This window comes from Neodiprion fabricii, chromosome 6 (assembly GCF_021155785.1).
Source record: "Neodiprion fabricii isolate iyNeoFabr1 chromosome 6, iyNeoFabr1.1, whole genome shotgun sequence".
Classification (NCBI taxonomy): domain Eukaryota; kingdom Metazoa; phylum Arthropoda; class Insecta; order Hymenoptera; family Diprionidae; genus Neodiprion; species Neodiprion fabricii.
The window spans coordinates 22,669,547-22,690,267 of NC_060244.1; the positions used below are offsets into that span (position 1 = coordinate 22,669,547).

The following is a 20,721-nucleotide window of genomic DNA, read 5'->3' on the forward strand; positions in this document are numbered from 1 at the left end:
AATTAATTATTGTTATTATTGGATTCCATTTTTGACGTAAGAATTAACGTAAAAGCTCATTATAATATGGGCCAAAAAATATCCATCAGAAATTTCGTTAAATTTCACATGATTTTTCTGATTTTTATCAGATTTTAGAAAGTGGCGTTTTTGTTTCAACTTTTGAAATCATAATTCAGAAACACCGTCGCGTTTGTCGTTATTTACACTTTCATACAATAAAAATGACGAAACCAATTTGCTACATCGACGTAAAATCTTGATCGAGACGTCACGGAATGTGCCCCGTGTACGCGGACCTTTGAAAATACAGCGTATCGAGCGTATTAATAACATGGCTGCAACCATCATATCCCACCCATCAATCGGTAGAGAATTATACAAACTGCAATCCAGCATTGATTATCGAATTAACAATCGAATTATATCCACCGCCTTGACAATGTCCACACACAACACACGCGTTACTCGCTTGTATAGTGACATAATACGTGAAATCTGTTAGGAGGATGTCGAGCTGAGCTTTCACGCAGGTATAATATTATGGAATAGACAGAGCGGCGGTATCGAACTGGGTGTCGATGCGGCACCCGTCGACTGATTGTGAGTGTAAGTAATGCCGTCATTATCCCTGGCGTATAGTTTCGGCATTACCTATACATATAGGTGGGTATTGTAACGAGCCGATGATCATTGATCAAGCAAATCCTCGTCCAACGAACAAACGTCGAACACGCCGGTCGCCACGGGCGTAAGAAGGGTTTATTGTCACTCAACGGCATGTGTGATCTACATATATTATATCACAGCTTATGCCAATAATTCACGCCACGCAAATAACATCTTGTTACATACAATGACCCCGTATATGCGTGCAGTTTTCCGGGTGAAAAATAAGGCCGTCGTAAATAATAAGAAACACTCCGCGGATTAATAAATTCATGTCCCACAATCGATAACGATTATTCATCGATATCGTGCACGAAATGGGTCATCGATTGGTTGCAAAAATTAAAAACGAAGCGTAAAAATTGAAGACCATAAACGCGGCAAGTGCCGCAAACGATGTGAGGATGTACATGTGATATATGTGATATACATATTATATGCAGGTATTCGTAAAAGCATCGAGTGAGCATCGCTATTTAACGATCGGTATGGTGGACGAGGCGAGGCGGTGTGGTTAACCACACCGCAGGGGCGTCATCTCCGCATGCGGGAAAGATCGAGAAGAAGAGAAAAGCTTTCCTTGGCAATATCGCAAAGACTGTAATAAATAGCAGGTATGCACGTACCTGCTTCGATGCGTGTATGCAAGCGCGTGTAAAGTGGTGTGTCGCGATATGTATAGGCACGTGTCTGACTGTGTGTGTGTGTGTAGATACCGTGCAGGGTGTCGAGTAAAACTTGCCTATAAAAGTCCGACACTTAAATGTAATATAGGTAGTACTTGAACGATCTTTTTTTTTGTAGGATGTTCGTTTTACGCATAAGTTTGTTTTTTTTTTTCTTTCTTATTCCCCCCTAGCATTTCTCCGTTCGTACGGTGTAAAAAACATTTTCTTTCGTCGTTGAGGAAGGAAAAAAAATCGAAAGATCATGGAAGACGAATTTTTACCGGAGCTAGTAATTACGACCAGTCCCCAAGCCGATGTCAGCTGATAACGCGTTTAAAAATATGCAGATGAGAAACAGTTAAATTGTGCTGTACAAGTATACGTATATTTCATCCGTTGACGATTATACGATGTTCCCGCGGTGTTATTGATTTTCTTACGTGCCAATTCGTCGTAGCCGGAAGGAAAAGACTGGAAAATAAAAAACCACGAAGCAGAATTGCTCGACACTTTGGACTATGCTTACGTAACGGATCCGAAAAAAAAGAAAGAAAAGTAAAACGAACCGTACGAACATGAGTGATGTGTGTATAACGCGCGTTATACGTGCTTGCGCGGTACTCACTGGGTAGCGAGGTGTGAGACTTGAAAAAAACTATCTTTCGAAAAAAAAAAAAAAAAAAGAAAAATTGGTAAACAAAAATAGCAGGAACCAACGGCGATAAAAAAAAAAAAAAAAAAAACCAAAGCGTTTCCTTTCGTTCCCAGTTTATTGTTCAACGTTGAACCCGTGACCTCCCACAGCATGAGCTTAAGAGACGTTGTGTACACATACATTAGCCTGTATACGTGTAACGCGTGTATACAGAGAACACACTCTTGAAATAGAAAATAATAATAAGAAAGAAAAAATAAATAAATAAAAAAAATAAAAATAAAAAAGAGATAAAAGGAAGAAAAAAGAAACGGAGATAGAAGGAGGAGGAGGAAGCCTAAGATTATTTATGTAGGTGGAGATCCCGGTGGTCGTAGTCTCCGTCCGTCGGTCCGTCCGTCCTTTCGTTCGTTCTTTCGTGCCTCGTGTGGTAGCTACAATACGTCAGACGATGGTGATGGTGGTGGTGGTGGTGGTGGTGGTGGTGGTGGTGGTGGTGGTGGTGGTGAAGGTAATGCTGGCCGAGGGTTGGCAGTTGGGAAGAAGGAGGCAGCGGAGGCTGCTTGGCACGCGGAGGAATGCTTCTTGGCACCCAGGGGTTCTCGATCGAAAAGGAGTTGTCCTCGCCATCTCGGCCGTCCTTCCTGAGTGTATAAGCGACCCTCCGCACTCCGAGAAGTGCGCCGTGCCACGTCTCTACGCACGGTCGATGAGTAAGCGCAAAGAGGAGAAAGAAGGCAAGAGAAAGGTTATAATGCAGAGTCGGAGGAGGAGAAGATGAAGACGAAGAAGACCAAGAAGACGAAGAAGAGGATGAAGAGGATGAAGAGGATGAAGAGAGGAAGGAACAAGAGAGGAGAGGAGAGGAGAGGAGAGGAGAGGAGAGGGTGTAACACAGTCGTACGGATCCTCTCCTTCGGATCGCTATACGTCTTGCAGGTCGCGGTCGCGATGTCATAAATCATATTACAGAGAAAGAACCTCGGCGGCGGTGGCGTCGCGTCGGTCGTCGTCGGCGACCGTGTCGTTATATCAGAGCTTCAACATGGCGGTCTACGTGTATGTGTAAGGGTATAACTCGTAAGTCGGTCCTTACAGCCGCCGTCCGACCGCGTACACAATGGCTATGAAAATATGTAACCTCGGTATTTCTAGTTGCAGGGCCTCGTGCGATACGCCCCGCGGGATATGCACACACGCATATATATATATATATATATATATATATATATATATATATATATATATATATATAATGCATACACGTACGCATATGAATATGGCGTCAGAGGATGAGGTGGTACAACCACGTAACAAACACGCGTATTCGACTCGCGGCTGCATGCTGTCGTGCCGCTGCGATAACGTCTGTATGGGATCCCCTGGACACGCAGTGATTTTGGCCACTCGACACTTTGACGTAAGTATGGTGCCGAGTGATTATTCGATTTGTTGGATTGATAATAGATTTAAAAATTTTAACATCGTACATCGATGTGGAAGGATGTTACATTTCATTGTGTAAGATTGTGTATTAACGTCGAAAGAAATCAAGTCGCAAGTAGGTATGTATAACACACACGCGTACTCACGCAAATATAAGACTTTTAGTATCCTGCTGCAGAACAGCGAGTTAAAATGATCGTAAATTTCAGAAACGGCTCTGTCGCAAGTTAAGAAGGTGAGGAGGGGGGAGAGGTTTCTTCGCTGCAACGCGTAGACGTATGCGGAAAAAGAAGTTGTAAAATTTCACATTTAACGATATGCATTCAACTTTATATTCCAATATTTATCTCAGTAAATATACATATATGTATATAATATAATATAATATATATATATATACATAGGTATATAATTTATCGTCGATGGAATAAATAACAGACAAAATAAATTATACGATAATCGGATAATCTTTTCTCCCTCAGCCGATCCTTGTTCGAAACACGGGTACGTCAATTACCGAGAGAAGGGGAGAGGAAAGTGAAGGCAACGGGAGGAGGGGATAACATTAGACAAAGATTCATAAAATCGTCGGATAAAATAATCGAGGTGACGGTAGTTGGCGCTTGTAATCTAATGGCTGAAGCACGATGTGTTGATTGTATTATACGTGTAATATGTATAATACAGGTATACACACGGAACGCGGGAGAATAGTGAGGTAATCTAATTTTGGGTGTGAGGTAATAACAAGGCTTGCGGAAAAAGTGGCATAAGTATTCACTGCAGTTTGCATATAATAACAGGCATGTGTTATCTGCATAGATGCGTGATAAAATGCGGTGACATGAACGAGCAACTGTGTGTTACATGCGTAATAGCGACATGGCGTTGTATTTCCTTTGCATCGCGCCATTCTTTGCGAGGATAGAGAAGAAAAGCGAGGTGTGTCGTACGTGTAACGATAATATACAATTGATTTCGCATATGTGGTTTAGTACAGGTATAAAAACATCCATCGTCCATATTTAATAACGCAGTGCGAAAGGAATAATACGCGAGATTGTGCCGAAAGTTACCAAGCGACAAATGACGGTGGAACCCGAATTAAATATACGTGCGGTAATTACGACGACGTATCTTTTTAATTGCCTTAAATAAACACGTAGAGGCAGCGACGAATAGCAGGCCAGATGTTCTGTATTGTGGGGTTAATTAATAGAGCCTTTTTCGAGCTAAAGGTAAAGAAGAAGAAAAAAAAAATGGAGGAGAGAAAAGAAGATGAAGATGAGAGAGCGACAACAACAGCGACGTGTGCTCAAAAATATATGACAATACTGTAATTATTTGTTTAAAATTTACACTGCGCTAGTAATTGCTGCCATCGCTACCGCGAATAAAAGTATTCGAAAAGTTATAGTGTACCTAGCCGCTAGAAAGAAAAAATCAAATCCTCGAGTTTTTTAAAATGCCTTTCGAAGACTTGAATTTTCAGAGCATACGACAGGTTTACCGTTTTTGGGACAATCCTAAACTTGCGAACAAAGGATTTTTCCTTCCGAAGCTGCCTCGTTCCATAGTTAACATAAAAAAAAATACCAATCATGTAATTCTAGCTTGTTAAAACTGTCAAATTATAATTTATACGGTGTAGATCAAAATGTGTAATACATAAATCGTATGGTAGCTCGACTAGTGAACTCGAGGAGCGATAATTAGGGAAGAATGAAACGAGTAAAAAATAATACGAAATAAGAAAAAAAAATAAAAATAAAAAAAAAAGCCAACAACAAAAACCAGAATAAAATATAAACGATGAAAGAATCCGTGCGAGAGAACTCGAGGTGTGATATCTCACGGGATTATACACGTGGATCGTTAAACACGAATAGGGTCTTATAAGACCCTCAAAAACATGTGCAGCGCGCGCTGCAGGTAGATATGTGCGTACATAAGTATACGTGTGTATAAGTATATACACATATACGAAATAAGAACGTCGGTCCGAAATTCCCTGCCTCGAAAAGAAAAGTTTGAAGGGAAAAAGGAGAATACAAAGTAAGCAAAAAAGGTTAGCGTTCCTCCCTCTCATCCTCTCACTCTCTTAAATTTACTCAACCGTTCTATTCTCACTGCAAACTATCCGCAGCTGTGGAAGCGTGCAAAAATTGTTCCTGTCGCAAACGGCAAAGATCGATCCTCCGTCCACCTTCAATAACGACTTTCGCCCAATTATCATTCCCCGCGCTATATCCAAAGCGTTCGAAAGAACGAGGACGAAGCCGGTAACGTTACCGTAACGATGCATGATTAGGAAAAGTCGCCAATTCGCATTTTAATGACTTTTCAGTATGTGGTAAACGATTAAAAAAAAAAAAAATATCCACTAATTCCGAAAATCCAACTCCTCATCGTTACGTTAACGTTACCAACTTCAGTCTCATTCGAAAGAGCGATACAGATCGTGTCATACGTAACATCAGGCAGCAACGGACTGCCGGATCCTCCTCGGTGATGCTTCAACGCTCAATCTCCTCTAATCAAGGTTATGGATGATGCGCTATCACTTGCCTAGGCTGATGTTACGCGACGAGCCTCTCTGATTATCGCGAGTTAACGTCGTCTGTGATCGTGAGCAAGTCTACGGGTCCGCGAATCGAATCGCGTCGCGTCTACGGTGTTCGATTGACGATAACGCGACAACTGTCATCGGCATCTTCAAAAGCCGTCTATCCGCGTACTTTGTTGAGAGGAAAGAGCAAAAGGCTTAGTTTTATTAAATTTCTAGTTTTCAGTTTTTACCTCGTTAGTTTAGTTCTCGACCAAGTCTTCAATCATACGGTTGTGGTTGATTCGTTCCGATATATATTGTACTTATTTAATCATTTATTTGTCCATTTGTCTATTTATTTATCAGTATATTCGACTGTTTTAATTTTATTTCTTCAATTATCTGTCCATCCATATATCCATTTACCCATCTCTGTCCCTCGCCCCTTTTCGAATTCTGAGCAAACAATCGGCCCCATCCCACCATTGAGCTTCAGGTTTAGGGCCAGTTCTAGGGTGAGTATCTCCTCCGACTGGCACACCCCTTCTCGTCGCTCTCCGCTCTCCGCTCTCCGCTCTCCGCTTTCCGCTTGCCGGGGCGAAGTCCCGGGTCCTTGTTTGACATGAAAATGTAAATGTTCAGCCAGCCTCGCTGCAGTGGTTCTCACAACCTTCCCCCATTCTCACCTTCGAATTACAAAAAATTTCATCCGTTTGCAGCAACGATACGACGATGAATGCATCGTCTCCTCTCCTCTCCTCTCCTCTCCTCTCTCTCTACACCGCGCCGCAAATCCACATTTGCAACCAACTCGATTGGTTCCCAACTAAAGGTTTTCGTTTCAAATCACATACGTATAAACTGCCCAGTACAAATACCTCTCGGATTCTAATCGCAAACACATTTGAATGCATCGTTGAAATCGGATTTAAATCCAAAAGATTCATCAATCAAACTCCTCCACGACTAACGTCATACCGTATGCGTGTAATAAATTTGTCACAAATTCTTAATATCTTTTGTTGGATACAGAGTTTGAGCAACGTTGCCCACGAAAACCAAGATATATATGTATATATAAAACATACGTGAAACAAAGAGATGACTGCAAGAAACAACAGAGATTTATCCTTAGAACGAATCGTACCAAATGAATTAATACGTTGCATAATAACAAGAGCATAATTGATAGGAATGAGAACCACTGGGGGGATTTCAGTGGGCGGCGGTGGTCCCCTCATCAAATGCTTGTCATACCGTTCTTACCCCAAACCCCCCATCGCTAACCTAACCGATCCCCACAACCCCTCCTCCTCCCCCACTTCCACCTCCTCGTCCTCGTCCTCGTCCTCAACCCCGCGGCGCCCAACGGCTCTCGCTCTCTCGCTCTCTCGCTCTCTCATCCCCGCCCCTTTTGCCGGCGTCTCTGCCACCCTCGCCGTCCACCCCTGGGCCACCCCGAAACCCCGAAACCCATACGCCGTGACTCCCCCCGTAGACTATAGACTAGACCCTGTTATGTACCCACCCCAAAGCCGTTGGAATGATGCCGCTAAAACCTACCAATTATTTAGGGAATGATATGGTCAGTTGATTTCGTTGTAATACGCGTGGATTTGGATTTCGATTTGGATCTTGATAAACACAAGGTGTAATCGTTTCTTTACGAATAGTTTGTCGCGTTTTCCCCGTCCTATCGCCGTTTCTTTTACAATAAATTTTCATTTTACACTACGTTTTTACACGGACCGTCGAATTTGGAGGTAAGCTTTTATCTCGGTACACGTAGCTATAGACGAGGTCAATAAGCCGGGCAACAGTCGAAATTCCTCGACTGGAGTATATCGTTGAAGAGTTTTTAATAGCGTAACGCAAAATATTCGTATTAATCATTTGGAATTATAAATCTTTACGAATCAGAATGACAATTACGCATAATTTACATACAATTCATCCCTTCCTGTTCGCAGGATTCTTTTTATTTCTATACACTTCCATAACTATAACGACTTAAGAATAATATACCGCAATATAATATATTATAAAAAGAATAGGTACGTAACGTATATTAGCGACAACTTTTAGACCGCGTCAAAATCTCCGAGTGACGTATAATAACAACATAAGTTTGAAAGTGAGAACTTTATTCGAAGTACAGTTTGTCGGCATCGGCGAAGAGAACGAGGGAAGAGAGTCGAGGTATAGTCTTGTAACCAAGAAGTTATACATAGGTAGTACCGCACCTACACACAGTGTTGTGCATACACAGGATAAGGCGAAGTTTTCCCCACCGAACTCAAATATACCCTTATACCATTATTTACATTGCCTTCGCATAGCTACGTATACACACATTATCAGTTATACGTATATAACATGTATGGTACACATGGAATGGGATGAGATAACTTCGCGTAAAGACGAAAAAAAACAATTTATGTATTACACTATCATATTATATATATATAGATATTATATAAAAATCGATTTAATATTAAATTAGTGAATCACGAACGCTGCGCTAATTCTGTTCTACCAATTTCTGGTTTTTTTTTTTTTTTTTGCAGTATTTGTTGTTTTGTTATTTTTTTTTTTTAAACCCCGTCCAGTTCCTTCTTTTGTTTTAGTTTTTGTTCAGCGAGATTTTCAATTTTCCCCGGATTCAATTCGCCTAGCAATTCACCGAACAATTAGCCGGAGCACAATTTGATTAGCGATTGTCATTCGAGTACTTTATACGAAAAACATTTTTCATCCCGTACAACGTATATACATGTATTAATGTACGTTGTACGTACGTACAGGCGTGCATAACGTACATTCGCAGCAGCCGAGCTCTGCAGGCGCGTGCAATTTATTTTTTAATCTGCACTGTGACTGGGGAAAAAACGAAGCGAAAAAAATGCAAACCTCCAGATTCACAGACGTTATTACATTGATACTGATATACGTATAACTGTACACATACACGCATGCACACCTGTGTATACACATATACATGTGGCGTACGCAAGAAACGTAAAAAAAAAGCAATCGGAAATAAACGAAATTGGAAACGAGGACATATTTTTTTTTTTTGTTCCGGTTACTAACGCACGAACTCAATCCTCAATAATACAACGATTCAATTTTTCATAATCAAAACTTGTGTTCTATGTGGTGAAAACGTAAATTACTCCGTAAAACGTCATCACCGTGCGACATAACGCTACGCCGACGAATATGAAAATTGTCCAAATTTTCGAAACAACGATTTAGAAATGAAGGCAAATTATTCGAACAAGGTGTAGAACGAAGAAACGCTGTACTCAAAAATTGAATGAAAGAAAAAAATTAGAGCTATCTTGAAACAATGGTTGCGCTTGTGATGATATCATGCATATATATATTGTATATAATGTATCGTACAAATCGCCAGCTGAGTAATTATTTAAACGATATATTTACATAACGAGTAATGACAGCGGATACGGGTATATAATAATGTAGGAGCTGGATATGTATAGGATCATAAATATTTACGTTACGAAGTTTACTGTATATTATTATACACATTACACCGATGTGTGCAGCAGCAGCAGCAGCAGTTGAACCTGCGCGGTTTCAAATTCACTCCATACATGGTTGCATAATTACGGGCGCCGTCGAGCGGCCCGTGAACGTATTCTTACAAAATAGCAACGCGTAGCGCGAAAAGGGAAGAGAAAGGAATTATTCAATTCTGCACGCCGGCGGCAGAACGAGTACGCGGCGCATATCGTATACAATAGGAATTCTTTCCTTTTTATCGTATCGTTTTTATTTTCCATTCCAATTCATACTCTTATCCCCAGTCCCCGCATATAAAGAGGATAAATATAGACGCTGGGATCACGCGTGCAAATTATTATCACTTCTTCGACACATGACAAAGAAAGAACAAGAACGTATGTAACAAGCCACGAATCCTGCGTGCGAATAAAAACTCATCGTTGCAACGATGCCGGTCGCAAATAAAATCACGCGTCGTCAACGTCATCATCGTCATCGTCGCATCATCTTTTCGTAAGCATTGCGAACGCGTTACACGTATTGTAATACAAGAGTGACAGAGAGTGCAAAGTCAGGTTACATAAGTTGCGTTGAGTTGAGTTAAGTCAGGTCAGGTTGGTCGCGGGAAAAGTTCATAAATTGATTTGATGAGCCTGCAGTGATAAAGGGAGAGCGACGGAGAGGAGGAAAAAGAAGAAAAAGAGGAAGAAGGGGTCGATCAAGAAGAGAAGCATCGAGGGACCCGTCTCTTCTCTATCAAGCTCTCCATACCAGCCAGCCATAGCCACCGCTAACGTAGTTTTATAATCAATTAACATAATCTGGTTCACCCCTGGCCCCCTGTTATACGTATACACCGTCACTCCCGCTCTTACACGCAGCTATTATAGGTGTGTATACAGTTATACCTATACCAAACCCTCCCTGCCTCCCTTCCGAGCCCTGTTAAACAGACGAGAGGGCTCCTCCTCCTCCTCCGGTCGCGTCTTTACGATTCACTCGTAAAACGTAACTGCAAATCCTTTCCGGTGTCGGTCTTACGCCCGCGGATTAATCTAATCACTATTCGACTGTTATGTACACCGGGATATTTATAAACCCCGTGCTGTACTGACCTGTTAAATAAAAATGTACGTACGCCTGAGGGTGGTTTGGAAGAAAAGTTTCTTATTTTTTCTCGAATGTTGGCGCTTGATAGAAAATTGATCTTCCCGAAAGATTGGCTCAGGTCGCTTTTTTAAATTTTATTTCCCATTCATTTAGCATGGGGAAATTCGACTTTTCGATAAAAAGTTACAATACTCGTAAGCTGGTCAATATTTTTCAAATGAATTTCCAAACCTTTGAAACAAAGCATAGTTATCATCAATTATCGAGTTTTCGGATGACTTTAATGTGTGTTCTAATGATGTTGACTACGCTTTGTTACAGAGGGTTGGAAAGCATAGATATTTGTACACATTTATAGCTATACATATATATTATACACCACCAACGGGATGCAGAGTATTTTTATGTGTAAATGAAACGTTTTTCGTCGTTGAATTTTTGCTAAGCTCGTTGAAATTTTCTTCGACCGAGTCGTTTTTTTTTAAATGCAATTTGAGGAAAATTTTTTTTGTCCAACTTACTACTTTTCAAATCGCAAACGCGACTGCAGTGGCAATGCGACGCGACCCAAATATGCAAATCATCATCTTCAGCCGCGCCGCGCTTTCGTAACTTGAGAGCATATGAATTATTCAATCGGTTGTTTAAGAAACACACCCCTGGAGTTATATGATTTTGGTCAAACGGAGGGTGCAAAGCAGCAGACGAGAAACGAACTCGACTCAGCCACCGCGCGTTTCACGATTCTCCGCGAAGCAATTAGCGCGATGACAAGGATTATGGAATAAATATATCTAAATGAAAGTAAGAGAATTGTTTAAAAGAGGCATATATTATACGACTGACAATCGAAAACTATAAACGTAATAATTAATACTACCGCCCGATTCAAAGTGTATATATTAAAGAATCGGTTTAATCAAGGTTTTGATAAATACTATGCATATATCAACCATCGGATAATCATTATTGATCCGAAAAATCGATCGAGTGTAGAATAAAATTGTAATTTGTATTCAGGTTAGTCATGGTTCACTGGGATTCAGCCAGATTGAAGAAAGCAGATTTATTGGTACACGAGCTAAATAACGGAGATAGCATCGATATGGTAATATAAATGTATCGACAAGCGTATGCGCGAAATTGATATATGCCAAGGGGTATACGTAAAAGCGTCTCTCGTTTTTACCGCGATCCATAGCAAATTTTATCGTTTTATACTCCACCCAGCGCCGCTGGGCGATCAAACAGCTGCGGAAACTTTGACGCAGTAATTGGAATCCTTGCAGCAGGACACACGATGCTTTAAGGATGATCTTATCAGCGCGGTTCCATCGGCAAGGAATAGAAATCGCGAGTCGCATTCTCCACCTTTGGTATGCGTAAAATCAATGCTGTAATCACGACTAACCGTCGATAGTGAATTTATTCTCGACTCAATTCGTCCTGTTGCTTGCTGTTTCCGGTCAAGAGAGTCGCTACGCTCCATTTCGTTGATTCTCATGTCCGTCGTCCGTGGAAGAGGCGAGGATGACATCAGAGGCTGCAAACACTTCCCACACTTTTCGTCCCGAACATCAAAGATCGAATCTCACCACCGACTTGTACCGATTCATCGAGTAATCAACGACGATCGATATCGTTCGTTTTGTCTTTATATTACAGGCTTGCCTACCAATAAACTTATTGATTTCACCAGCCTGCTGCAACGATTTACGGAGAACCAAACCAATCACAATTATGACTCACTCAATCAATCGCTGTTACGATATACCAAATGCTGTTCTACTTTTTTCATCCAAATATTAATCTAATCGACTCTGAGCTGAATTTCCCACCGTAATTCAACAAATCGATCATCAACTTATCTCGGAGCGCTAGAAATTTCTGACAGCTTTCGCACCGAGGTACCAATAAGCACGTTATATCTAATTTAAAAATCAACCAAACAGAACAAATATTCAGGTAGTGAATATTACAATCCATACGTACATTGGTCGTAAGAAGTAAACGTTCAAGTCGGCAAAAATCGCGGTGTATCTAATTTTCAACAACGAGACGAGAGAGAATTCCTGCAAATTTCAATTTTCTACACGAATCGATGACGCTCGAGACTTTAAGACGTTAGGTAATGCAAACGAATGCTGATTAATGCTTTGCCAACTTTCGAGGAGAATATTTTGCCCGTCATAAATTGCTAAACATACAGGTAGTCTATAGTCCGCAGGGTATATGAAACAGGCAGGGCACACGCAGTGTAAATATAACAAGAATCATCGACATCGCGGATTCTCTTTCTTGGTTTTTTTTTTTTCTTCTCCTTTCCCTCCCAACATTTTTCATATGCTCACGTATACTTCACCTCGCGTCTGTCTCATCATAGACCTGTACGTTTAATACTTGTAGGCAAGAAGCTATCTCGGTAGTTTGAACCGACTCTTAACGACCCGTGGTAAAAATTAATTCGATACAATCCCGTGGAACGAATTTTCGCCTTATACACAGGTTGTAACGATAAATTCTGTACTTGTGCCTCGGCAGTTGTACACCGTCGATTAAATAAAACGGAAACAGCTAGTGCGACAAAGAAAAAGAGAAACGAACAAAATTGCACAAGCGATAACGACGCGGCAACGTTACACAGAAATTATACAAATTGAACGGAAATTACGACTAGACTTCTCTTACCTCGCGCAACGGAACAACAAAAAACGAGAACGTTGATCGAAGCTGTATATCTACGTACGTAAATGGAGCACACGTAAACACGAGCATAGGATATGCGCGTACCTACGTACGACCGACACGAATAAGAAACGATTGCTCCGGTTTACGTGTGTGTGACGTGAACGAGGTTATTAATTCAAAGTTATCGGAAGTCGCACGAGGCGATATAATACATTATGCAACGTCATATCGTCAAAGGACGTTGCAGTCTACAAAGTAAAACCAGGATACAGAGGGAGGAAGGGGTTGCATGGTTCGGGATGAATTGGATGTACAAGTCGCAGCGGCGAGTTCGGTCGCACATGTGCGGCGCACACAGGCGTATACGTATGTATACGTGTGCTCACACGTATATCCAAACACGTCTGAGGATGAGCTGACCACCGTGAAAATTAATTGGTCGTCGCCGCTGCCGCGTTTCCCGAACGAGAGTATAGATTTTTATGTCACCGTCGAATCAAACTTGATCGTTGGAGAGTGTGTCTGATTGCGAGCAAGAGGGCGAGATTATTTGACTCATTAACCGTCCTCCGTGTTCCTCCTTCCTTACGTATTCCCCAGTCTTGTTCTCATTTTCCTCACGCTCCTCCCACTCTTCTTCTTCTAGTATGCGACTTTGTAGTTCATTGGTCGTTGGCGTTAAAAGCACGCGCGCATTTTCATGTCTCACTTGTTAATTAAGAAGAGGAATTTAAGCGGCGGATAGTGAAAGAGATGACGAACCGACTTCGACAAATCGAGAAAAAAAAAACAAAAGGAACGCAGTAATGTTTTTCCGTAAAAAACACACGCACACGTCGTCCAGATCCCCGAAAGAAAATCGATTTGTTTTCTTTGCATAAAAACTTTGCCACGAAAATTCTTCTATTACTCCGGTCATCGTCAGCACCGTGGATTGATCGAAAATGAGTTGCAAGTTTTTCCGACCAAATGAAATAAACGAAAATAGAAAGAAAAGAACCGGCTATACGTGTACAATTGTATACATAAACACACGTGTACGTGTAACAAATTCGTTGACGATTACAGGCGAACCGCCAAAGCCAATTATACGGATACGTACTCGCGAATCGTACGCTCGATTCAACGCGACTTTTGACCATCGCACAAAACTACGTACACACATATTGCAACAGAATAAAGAAGCGTATAAATATTCTCAGAATCATTCCTCCTCCAACTTCTCAACAGAGAGCGGCGACGAGGAGGAGGCGGAGAAGGAGGAGGACGAGGTAGGTATACGATTGTTTGGTTTATACTCCATACTCCTCGCTCCGCTCGCTCCCCACACTCGCTATCTTCCTTTATTCCCTCCTTCCATTCCTTACACGTAACTTCTTTTTCGTTTCTTTTACTCCTTTCTTTATTCCCCCTTTTTTTTCTTACTCCCTCTCGCTCCCCCTCGTCTCTCGCAAACCCTCGTTCAATTCACTCGCTCGCTCGCTCTCTTGACCTCACTTAAACCACGTACCAGCCGTACACACACACCGCGAAGAAAAGAAAAGAAAAGAAGATAAAAGAAAAAAAAAACTTAAACATCTCCACGTTTCAATAAATGTTATGCGCCGTGTGTTCAAACCTAATGCCGTGAGCGGCGTTGACGGAGGTGGTTGAAGTTCCAAAGATTAAGAAGAAGAAGAAGAAGAATAAAATAGTGATAAGAATACAACGCCGCACACAATGAGTACCTAAACAATGAAAGGTGAATCAGGGAAATATCATCACCTTCTTTCTCTGCCAACAATAACAGAGCCGTAAAGAAGAGAATTATACCCAATATAACGGCGAAGCGAAAAAGAGAGATAAAACGATGTGCGAAGAGAATGAAAATTGAAAAACAAAAATCAGGGTAATACTTACGGGAGCGGATGGATGTCTCGCCGGCGCGGGGTACATCTTAATTGTTTCCAATACTTTTATTGGCGGCGGTGTCGGGGATGGGGGTGGTGGGTGGGCGGGGGGCGGGGGAGAGGGGGAGGATATGGGAGAGGTGGGGGGATATTAAGGCGACTGTCAACTGCTGCGACGTCGAGTCACTTCATTGCTAAATTTAGTAGGTAAATCTTGAATCGCATCCGGGACTCCTACTAATATTTCCACGTTTAATCTCCGCCTCGTCAGCATGAAGGTTTCACCTCACTAAACTATCGTTACACACCACGCACATATTTTCCGAACGAACTTTCGGATTTTTTTTTTCTTTCTCACAAACATCCAGACGTCCGTACGCGTGCGGCGTTCATATGTTTCACGCGCTAAGAGTCGTTTCTATCCTATTGTAACAATTTACAATTTTATTTTACTTGTTATTCGTTTGTTTTTGAATTTTTTTGATTCAAAGTTTTTTATTCTATCATACACCTTTCTTCAACTTAAAATTCACGTTACGGAACAGAACGGATATGTGTTTATTACAACAATTCACAGGCAACACGTTGACCCAAGTTTTATGACTGTTGGTATTGTTGTTGTTGTTAAGGTAGAGTTTTCTTGCGTACACCTTTCGAATCAGTTCGTTGTATTCCTTTGTCTACGGTCAGTAAAACGTCTTTCAACCCGATGTTACGAAGAAAGCAGTCACGCGATTATCATTCGGAGCGTCGTGCCTAGATAAATAAGTTGAATTTCACTCGATGTATTACGTATATATTAGACGAATGTACGATGTAGGGTTTTATCTGTTTGTCCATCGAATGGTTAACATATCGCGGATCAAACGCGCTCCGTTTCACCGTATTTAAGCAAGCCCTCGTCGATGACTGATTAGAAAAAGAAGCGATCAAAGAAGAACAAATTAAAGTATCAATAATAGCAACTGATGTCGGTCTAGCAGCAATTTTTTGTCAGCTCGTTTGTTTCTTATTGTCAATTCGATCATCCGATTGTGAGTAAAAAAAAAAAAAACAACCGTCAAAATTGATACCGTTCAACGTGAAAACACGCGAATGAAATCCATCCGACTTTTGGCTGTAAAAATAACTCACATTCAACACGGGTGGCGTTGCGATCGTAGATTAAAAAGTAAAACGTTTTACGACAGGCGGGAAAGTTTAAGAAACAAGGAATAAAACGCGACGAAAATGAAAAAAAAATAAATAAAAAAAACAACCGAATAACGTAAAACGCACGTTATCAGCTGTTGCAGTAAATACCGGAAGCGGCGTTCCTCCCCTTCACTTTTTCATTTGTTTATATTTGCGATTTTCGTTTTGTTTTTATTTATTTTTTTTTTTTTTTTTACGTTTAACGCAACGGGCGGAAGGATCGCCCGCAAATCCCGATGCAACTCTATTGTTGCCTGCCCCCTCTCACTTCTTCCCTTTCGCGTTCACTATCTATCTCTCTTTATTCTCTCCCCGCGTCGCACCCCCGCCACAAACCGGGCGAAAACACGCACAACAAACTGGAGGGCACTTTTCACGAGCACGAGCACGAGCACCAGCACAAACGACACGGCAGCTCCGTCAACGACTACTTGTGTCGACTTCGCTGGGTCGAGTTAAGGGTGACGAGGATAAGAGAGAAAAGAGAGAAAGAAAGAAAGAAGGAAGGACCAACGATTTCAAGAAGCGATCGACGTAGATACGTCCGGCAGAACCACGCGTCACACGTCACGGAACGTTCTTCGCCTGCGAGGAACGACGCTCGACTGCTGGGGGCTGGAAAGTTGGAACGTGTGAACGCCGCTTGCCGCCGCGTCGAAACACACGACACGGAACGACGGACTGACGAACCGTCTCGTCCCCCCCCCTCGCTCGCGCTTTCTCGATCTCTCTCTCTCTCGCTCACGCTCCCGACAGGCGCGCGCATCCTTCGCTGCTCTTCTCTTCTCTCTCCCTTCTCCGCACAGCCGACATAACGCTCAATCTTACTCTCTCTGTCGCTCTCGCTCTCTCTCTTTCTGTCTCGTGCTCGTTCAACGAGCGGGCGGACGTACCGACCAAGTCTTCTCCTCCTTCTTCTTCTGCTTCTTCTTCTTCTCCTTCTTCCTTCATGGCTATCTCCCATTACCGACCAAGTCGAGTACCAAATGTTGCGCTGCTGTGTCGGAGAGAGCCGGATGAGTGCAGCGAAGTGCTGAAGCGAGACGGCGCGGGTAAAGAATACTGGTGTGTGGTGTTGGTGGTAGGGGCCGGGGATGGGGGAGGGGGAGGGTGTGGGTGAGGACGAGGGTGTGGGGAAGAGGAACGGGAGGGGGATTCGTTGCGCGGAAATTATAATACATACTACGCGTTCCGAATCTCCGATGTGTTATCACTCATCATCTTACCTCCTCCGCCGTTACCCATACTGTGGGTACATCTACTTATACATAATACATTGGTACACTAACTTTCGGTGTAGGTATAATATTGGCGAAATGAAGAGGCGTTGATATTCGGACATGACGGAGTTCGTATATATAATTATTATTGCATCGTATCTGTACGCACGTATATGTATTACACGCTGTACTTACACGTTGAAAAGTTCTAAGATTCTTATCGATGTACAATATACGAGAGTTAATGCGTGCGATAGAAGTAATAATTTTATGTACACACCTATACCTCAAACGATTTTACGTTACACGTATTTTATCTCTACCGTATAGACGATAATGGATTAATTTGGCTATATTGTATACATGTATACAGGGTCATTCATCCGTTGCTGAACACCAGCGATATGACAGTGTAGAAACGGATAGAGATTCGTGGTAGTTTATATCGTAAGCGCGTCCCAGGATTGGCTGGCGCAGTTGTCACGTGGTTCGAAACAGAGCCGCACCACACTTTGATCGTTGAATTCCCTAGACAATATTGCGACAATGACAGCCGGGCTAGGGAATTCAACGGTCGAAGTGTGGTGCGGCTCTGGTTCGAACCACGTGACAACTGCGCCAGCCAATCCCGGGACGCGCTTACGATATAAACTACCACGAATCTCTATCCGCTTCCAAATTGGCATATCGCTGGTGTTCAGCAACAAATGAATGACCCTGTATATATAGACACAAGTCATTAAAATTATGATTCACAAACAAGTCACACGTAACGAAATAACAAGTTGACGATACGTTCGATACGGATAATATTATGTGTACATTTGTTGCACAAGTAAGCTGTAGAAAACTTTTTAATATCAATTAGTTATTGTATAAATACCTTAGAGTGGTATGTAACTCAGAGGTAGTTAAACCCGGTAATTTTTGTAGGAAAATACTGATCATGCCCTAGTACTGTGGCTTTATACCAATGCTTAGAGTGAATGCACAGTTGTATGTACATGTCTGTATATTTTTAATTATTTACTTTATTTTTTTTATGTTTATCGACTCCGACACGGCACCACGGCGTTTCAGTAAAGCGTGTGTACTTTCCGTTCAACCGGGAAGAATCGAGGGGAAGGACGTCGGTTGCGACTTATCTACTCTTGGCTAAACGTGTATATATTATATATACGTATGCGTACAAATCTTATTCATCCAGCCGAAGATAAACTGTGTTCCATTCCCTTTCTCTTCATCTTTCAGACAGTTTTCTATATGCAAGTATACGTCATTTTTATTTATTTTTTTTTTTATTTTCCGTTTACACAGCTTATTCAAGAAGGGGTTTGCCAAAGATCAAGTGCCGGCAGGATATTTATTCCGTACTCGAAAATGGATTTTCTAAACCGTGACATTGTGCGATAGAACATGTCCTACGTTATACAAGTTTACGATTAGATCGATGGCCACGTGTGATCTACACAGTGTAAAATATCCACACACCCAAGCTTCGCGGAATATAGCTGATGTACAGGTTGCACGTATGCGTGCGTACAATGTACCGATATACGCTGCAGCAGGTGAAATGACGAACGCGCATACACCGGGGAGGGGGGTTGAAATTAATAATTTAAAACGCTATCCGATGATGCAGCAGCGGGAGCAGCAAAAGCAGTAGCAGCGTATTTCAAATTTCCATGCGAATGTCAAATATCGAGTAATTGACCGTGTGCATTTACCTACCCGACAGCCTACGTTACACTGTTTGCATGTATGTAATGCTCGTCGCGTAAGGTAGCGGGATACATCGAACGAAACTATTTTTACTTTTTTTAATAATACAGGTACGCAACATTTTTCCGCGGTTGTTATTTATCCTGGATGAAATTAATCCTTCCGTATAAAGGTTCGTTGATAAAAATAATACAGTCTATACTTGGTAGTCTTTTAAGGGGGGTGCCCTAGTCGATTTCAACGTTGACGCATACATCTCCAAATATCGACGTCTGTGTATTTGAAATACGAAAAAGGGCTTAACAGCCCCGTTATACACGCAATTCTGAATGAAAACATTCCAATGCTTTTTCATTTGACGCAGAAGTAAAGAAATGGCATGAATTGTACGAAATCGCAATAGTAAGTTCTTCAAAATTCATTCACAAAAATATACACATACAGGTAAATAAACATAATAATCTTTTAAGGAAGCTCCGAAATCTCTGGCGGCTAGCTGCCCGGCCAATTCCCATTAACGAGGGGACAGCTTTTTTTCCCAGCAAAGTGCACCGAAACACAATCGTCGCGGTCTCCGAGCCGCGTCGCATAACATAATTTAAGAAAAGAACGTTCGCCGTTTCCCTCGGCGAAAAGAAATGTTGCGGAGTTAGTGGCTACGATGCAAGTGCAGGCTGATTTCTCGCGTTAGAATGTATTCACCGTGCATGCGGGTCGCTGGTTAAAACGTCGTAACGACTTCTGTGTGTAGCTGCTTTCGTCTTCCTTTTACCCTTCTTTCCGTTTTCGTATTTTTTCCCTCGCCCTATCCTTCTTTTTCTTTGTAAGTCGTCGAGTCGAGTCGAGTCGAGTCGTGCCATTACCGCCGACCAACTCGTCGACTATACTCGACTCTATCCGTGTGTATCTGCCTCTTCGTCCCTCCTCTGTTCACCCACCGGCAGAAATTTCTTACTCTGCGCGTCCCGAATAGGATATACCTCTTTCTTTTGCATCCCAATAGCCGCCCTCCTCACCATCTCTGTACCAATCTCAACGCACACATGAACAGGTATACTTAAACAGCTATTCTCATCCTCCGCCTTCGCGTCCCCCCGTATCCTCCAAATCCAGATCCGTAAGAGATACGCTATATAACGCTCCTTTCATCTCCCTTCCCGCCCCATGTAGCAGTCGCATAATTCGGCCAGGCTTCATCAATTATCGTTTCTTTCTACACAGTTACGATTGGCGAACCGAGTGCACAGTTTCAGCGCACAAATGTATACCTGTATTACGTATATATGTACGCATGAAGTGCAATTCGACGCGCGGTATGAATTTCGAAGCGCTTGCATCGTCGTCTGGAATGCGTAATATCAGACCGTTTTCCCGCATCCTG

At 42.0% G+C, this 20,721-nt stretch overlaps 1 protein-coding gene across 14 annotated transcripts in view; it reads right to left on the reverse strand.

The window, feature by feature from the left end:
* The window catches only part of LOC124184613 (protein groucho-like), a 56,510-nt gene extending 39,478 nt beyond the window's left edge, over positions 1-17,032 (reverse strand). For 5 of the 14 annotated variants that reach the window (XM_046574526.1, XM_046574525.1, XM_046574524.1 and 2 more), the window contains exons 1-2: positions 16,507-17,031; positions 15,215-15,960 (exon numbers count right to left, since the gene is read on the reverse strand). In XM_046574526.1, the coding sequence (XP_046430482.1) occupies positions 15,215-15,250 (36 nt within the window). In that variant the 5' untranslated portion in view covers positions 15,251-15,960; positions 16,507-17,031. Of the gene's footprint in view, positions 1-15,214; positions 15,961-16,338; positions 16,463-16,482 lie in introns of those variants that run through there. The other 9 variants (XM_046574523.1, XM_046574513.1, XM_046574519.1 and 6 more) reach the window with 8 other exon arrangements.
* Positions 17,033-20,721: the final 3,689 nt, after the last annotated feature.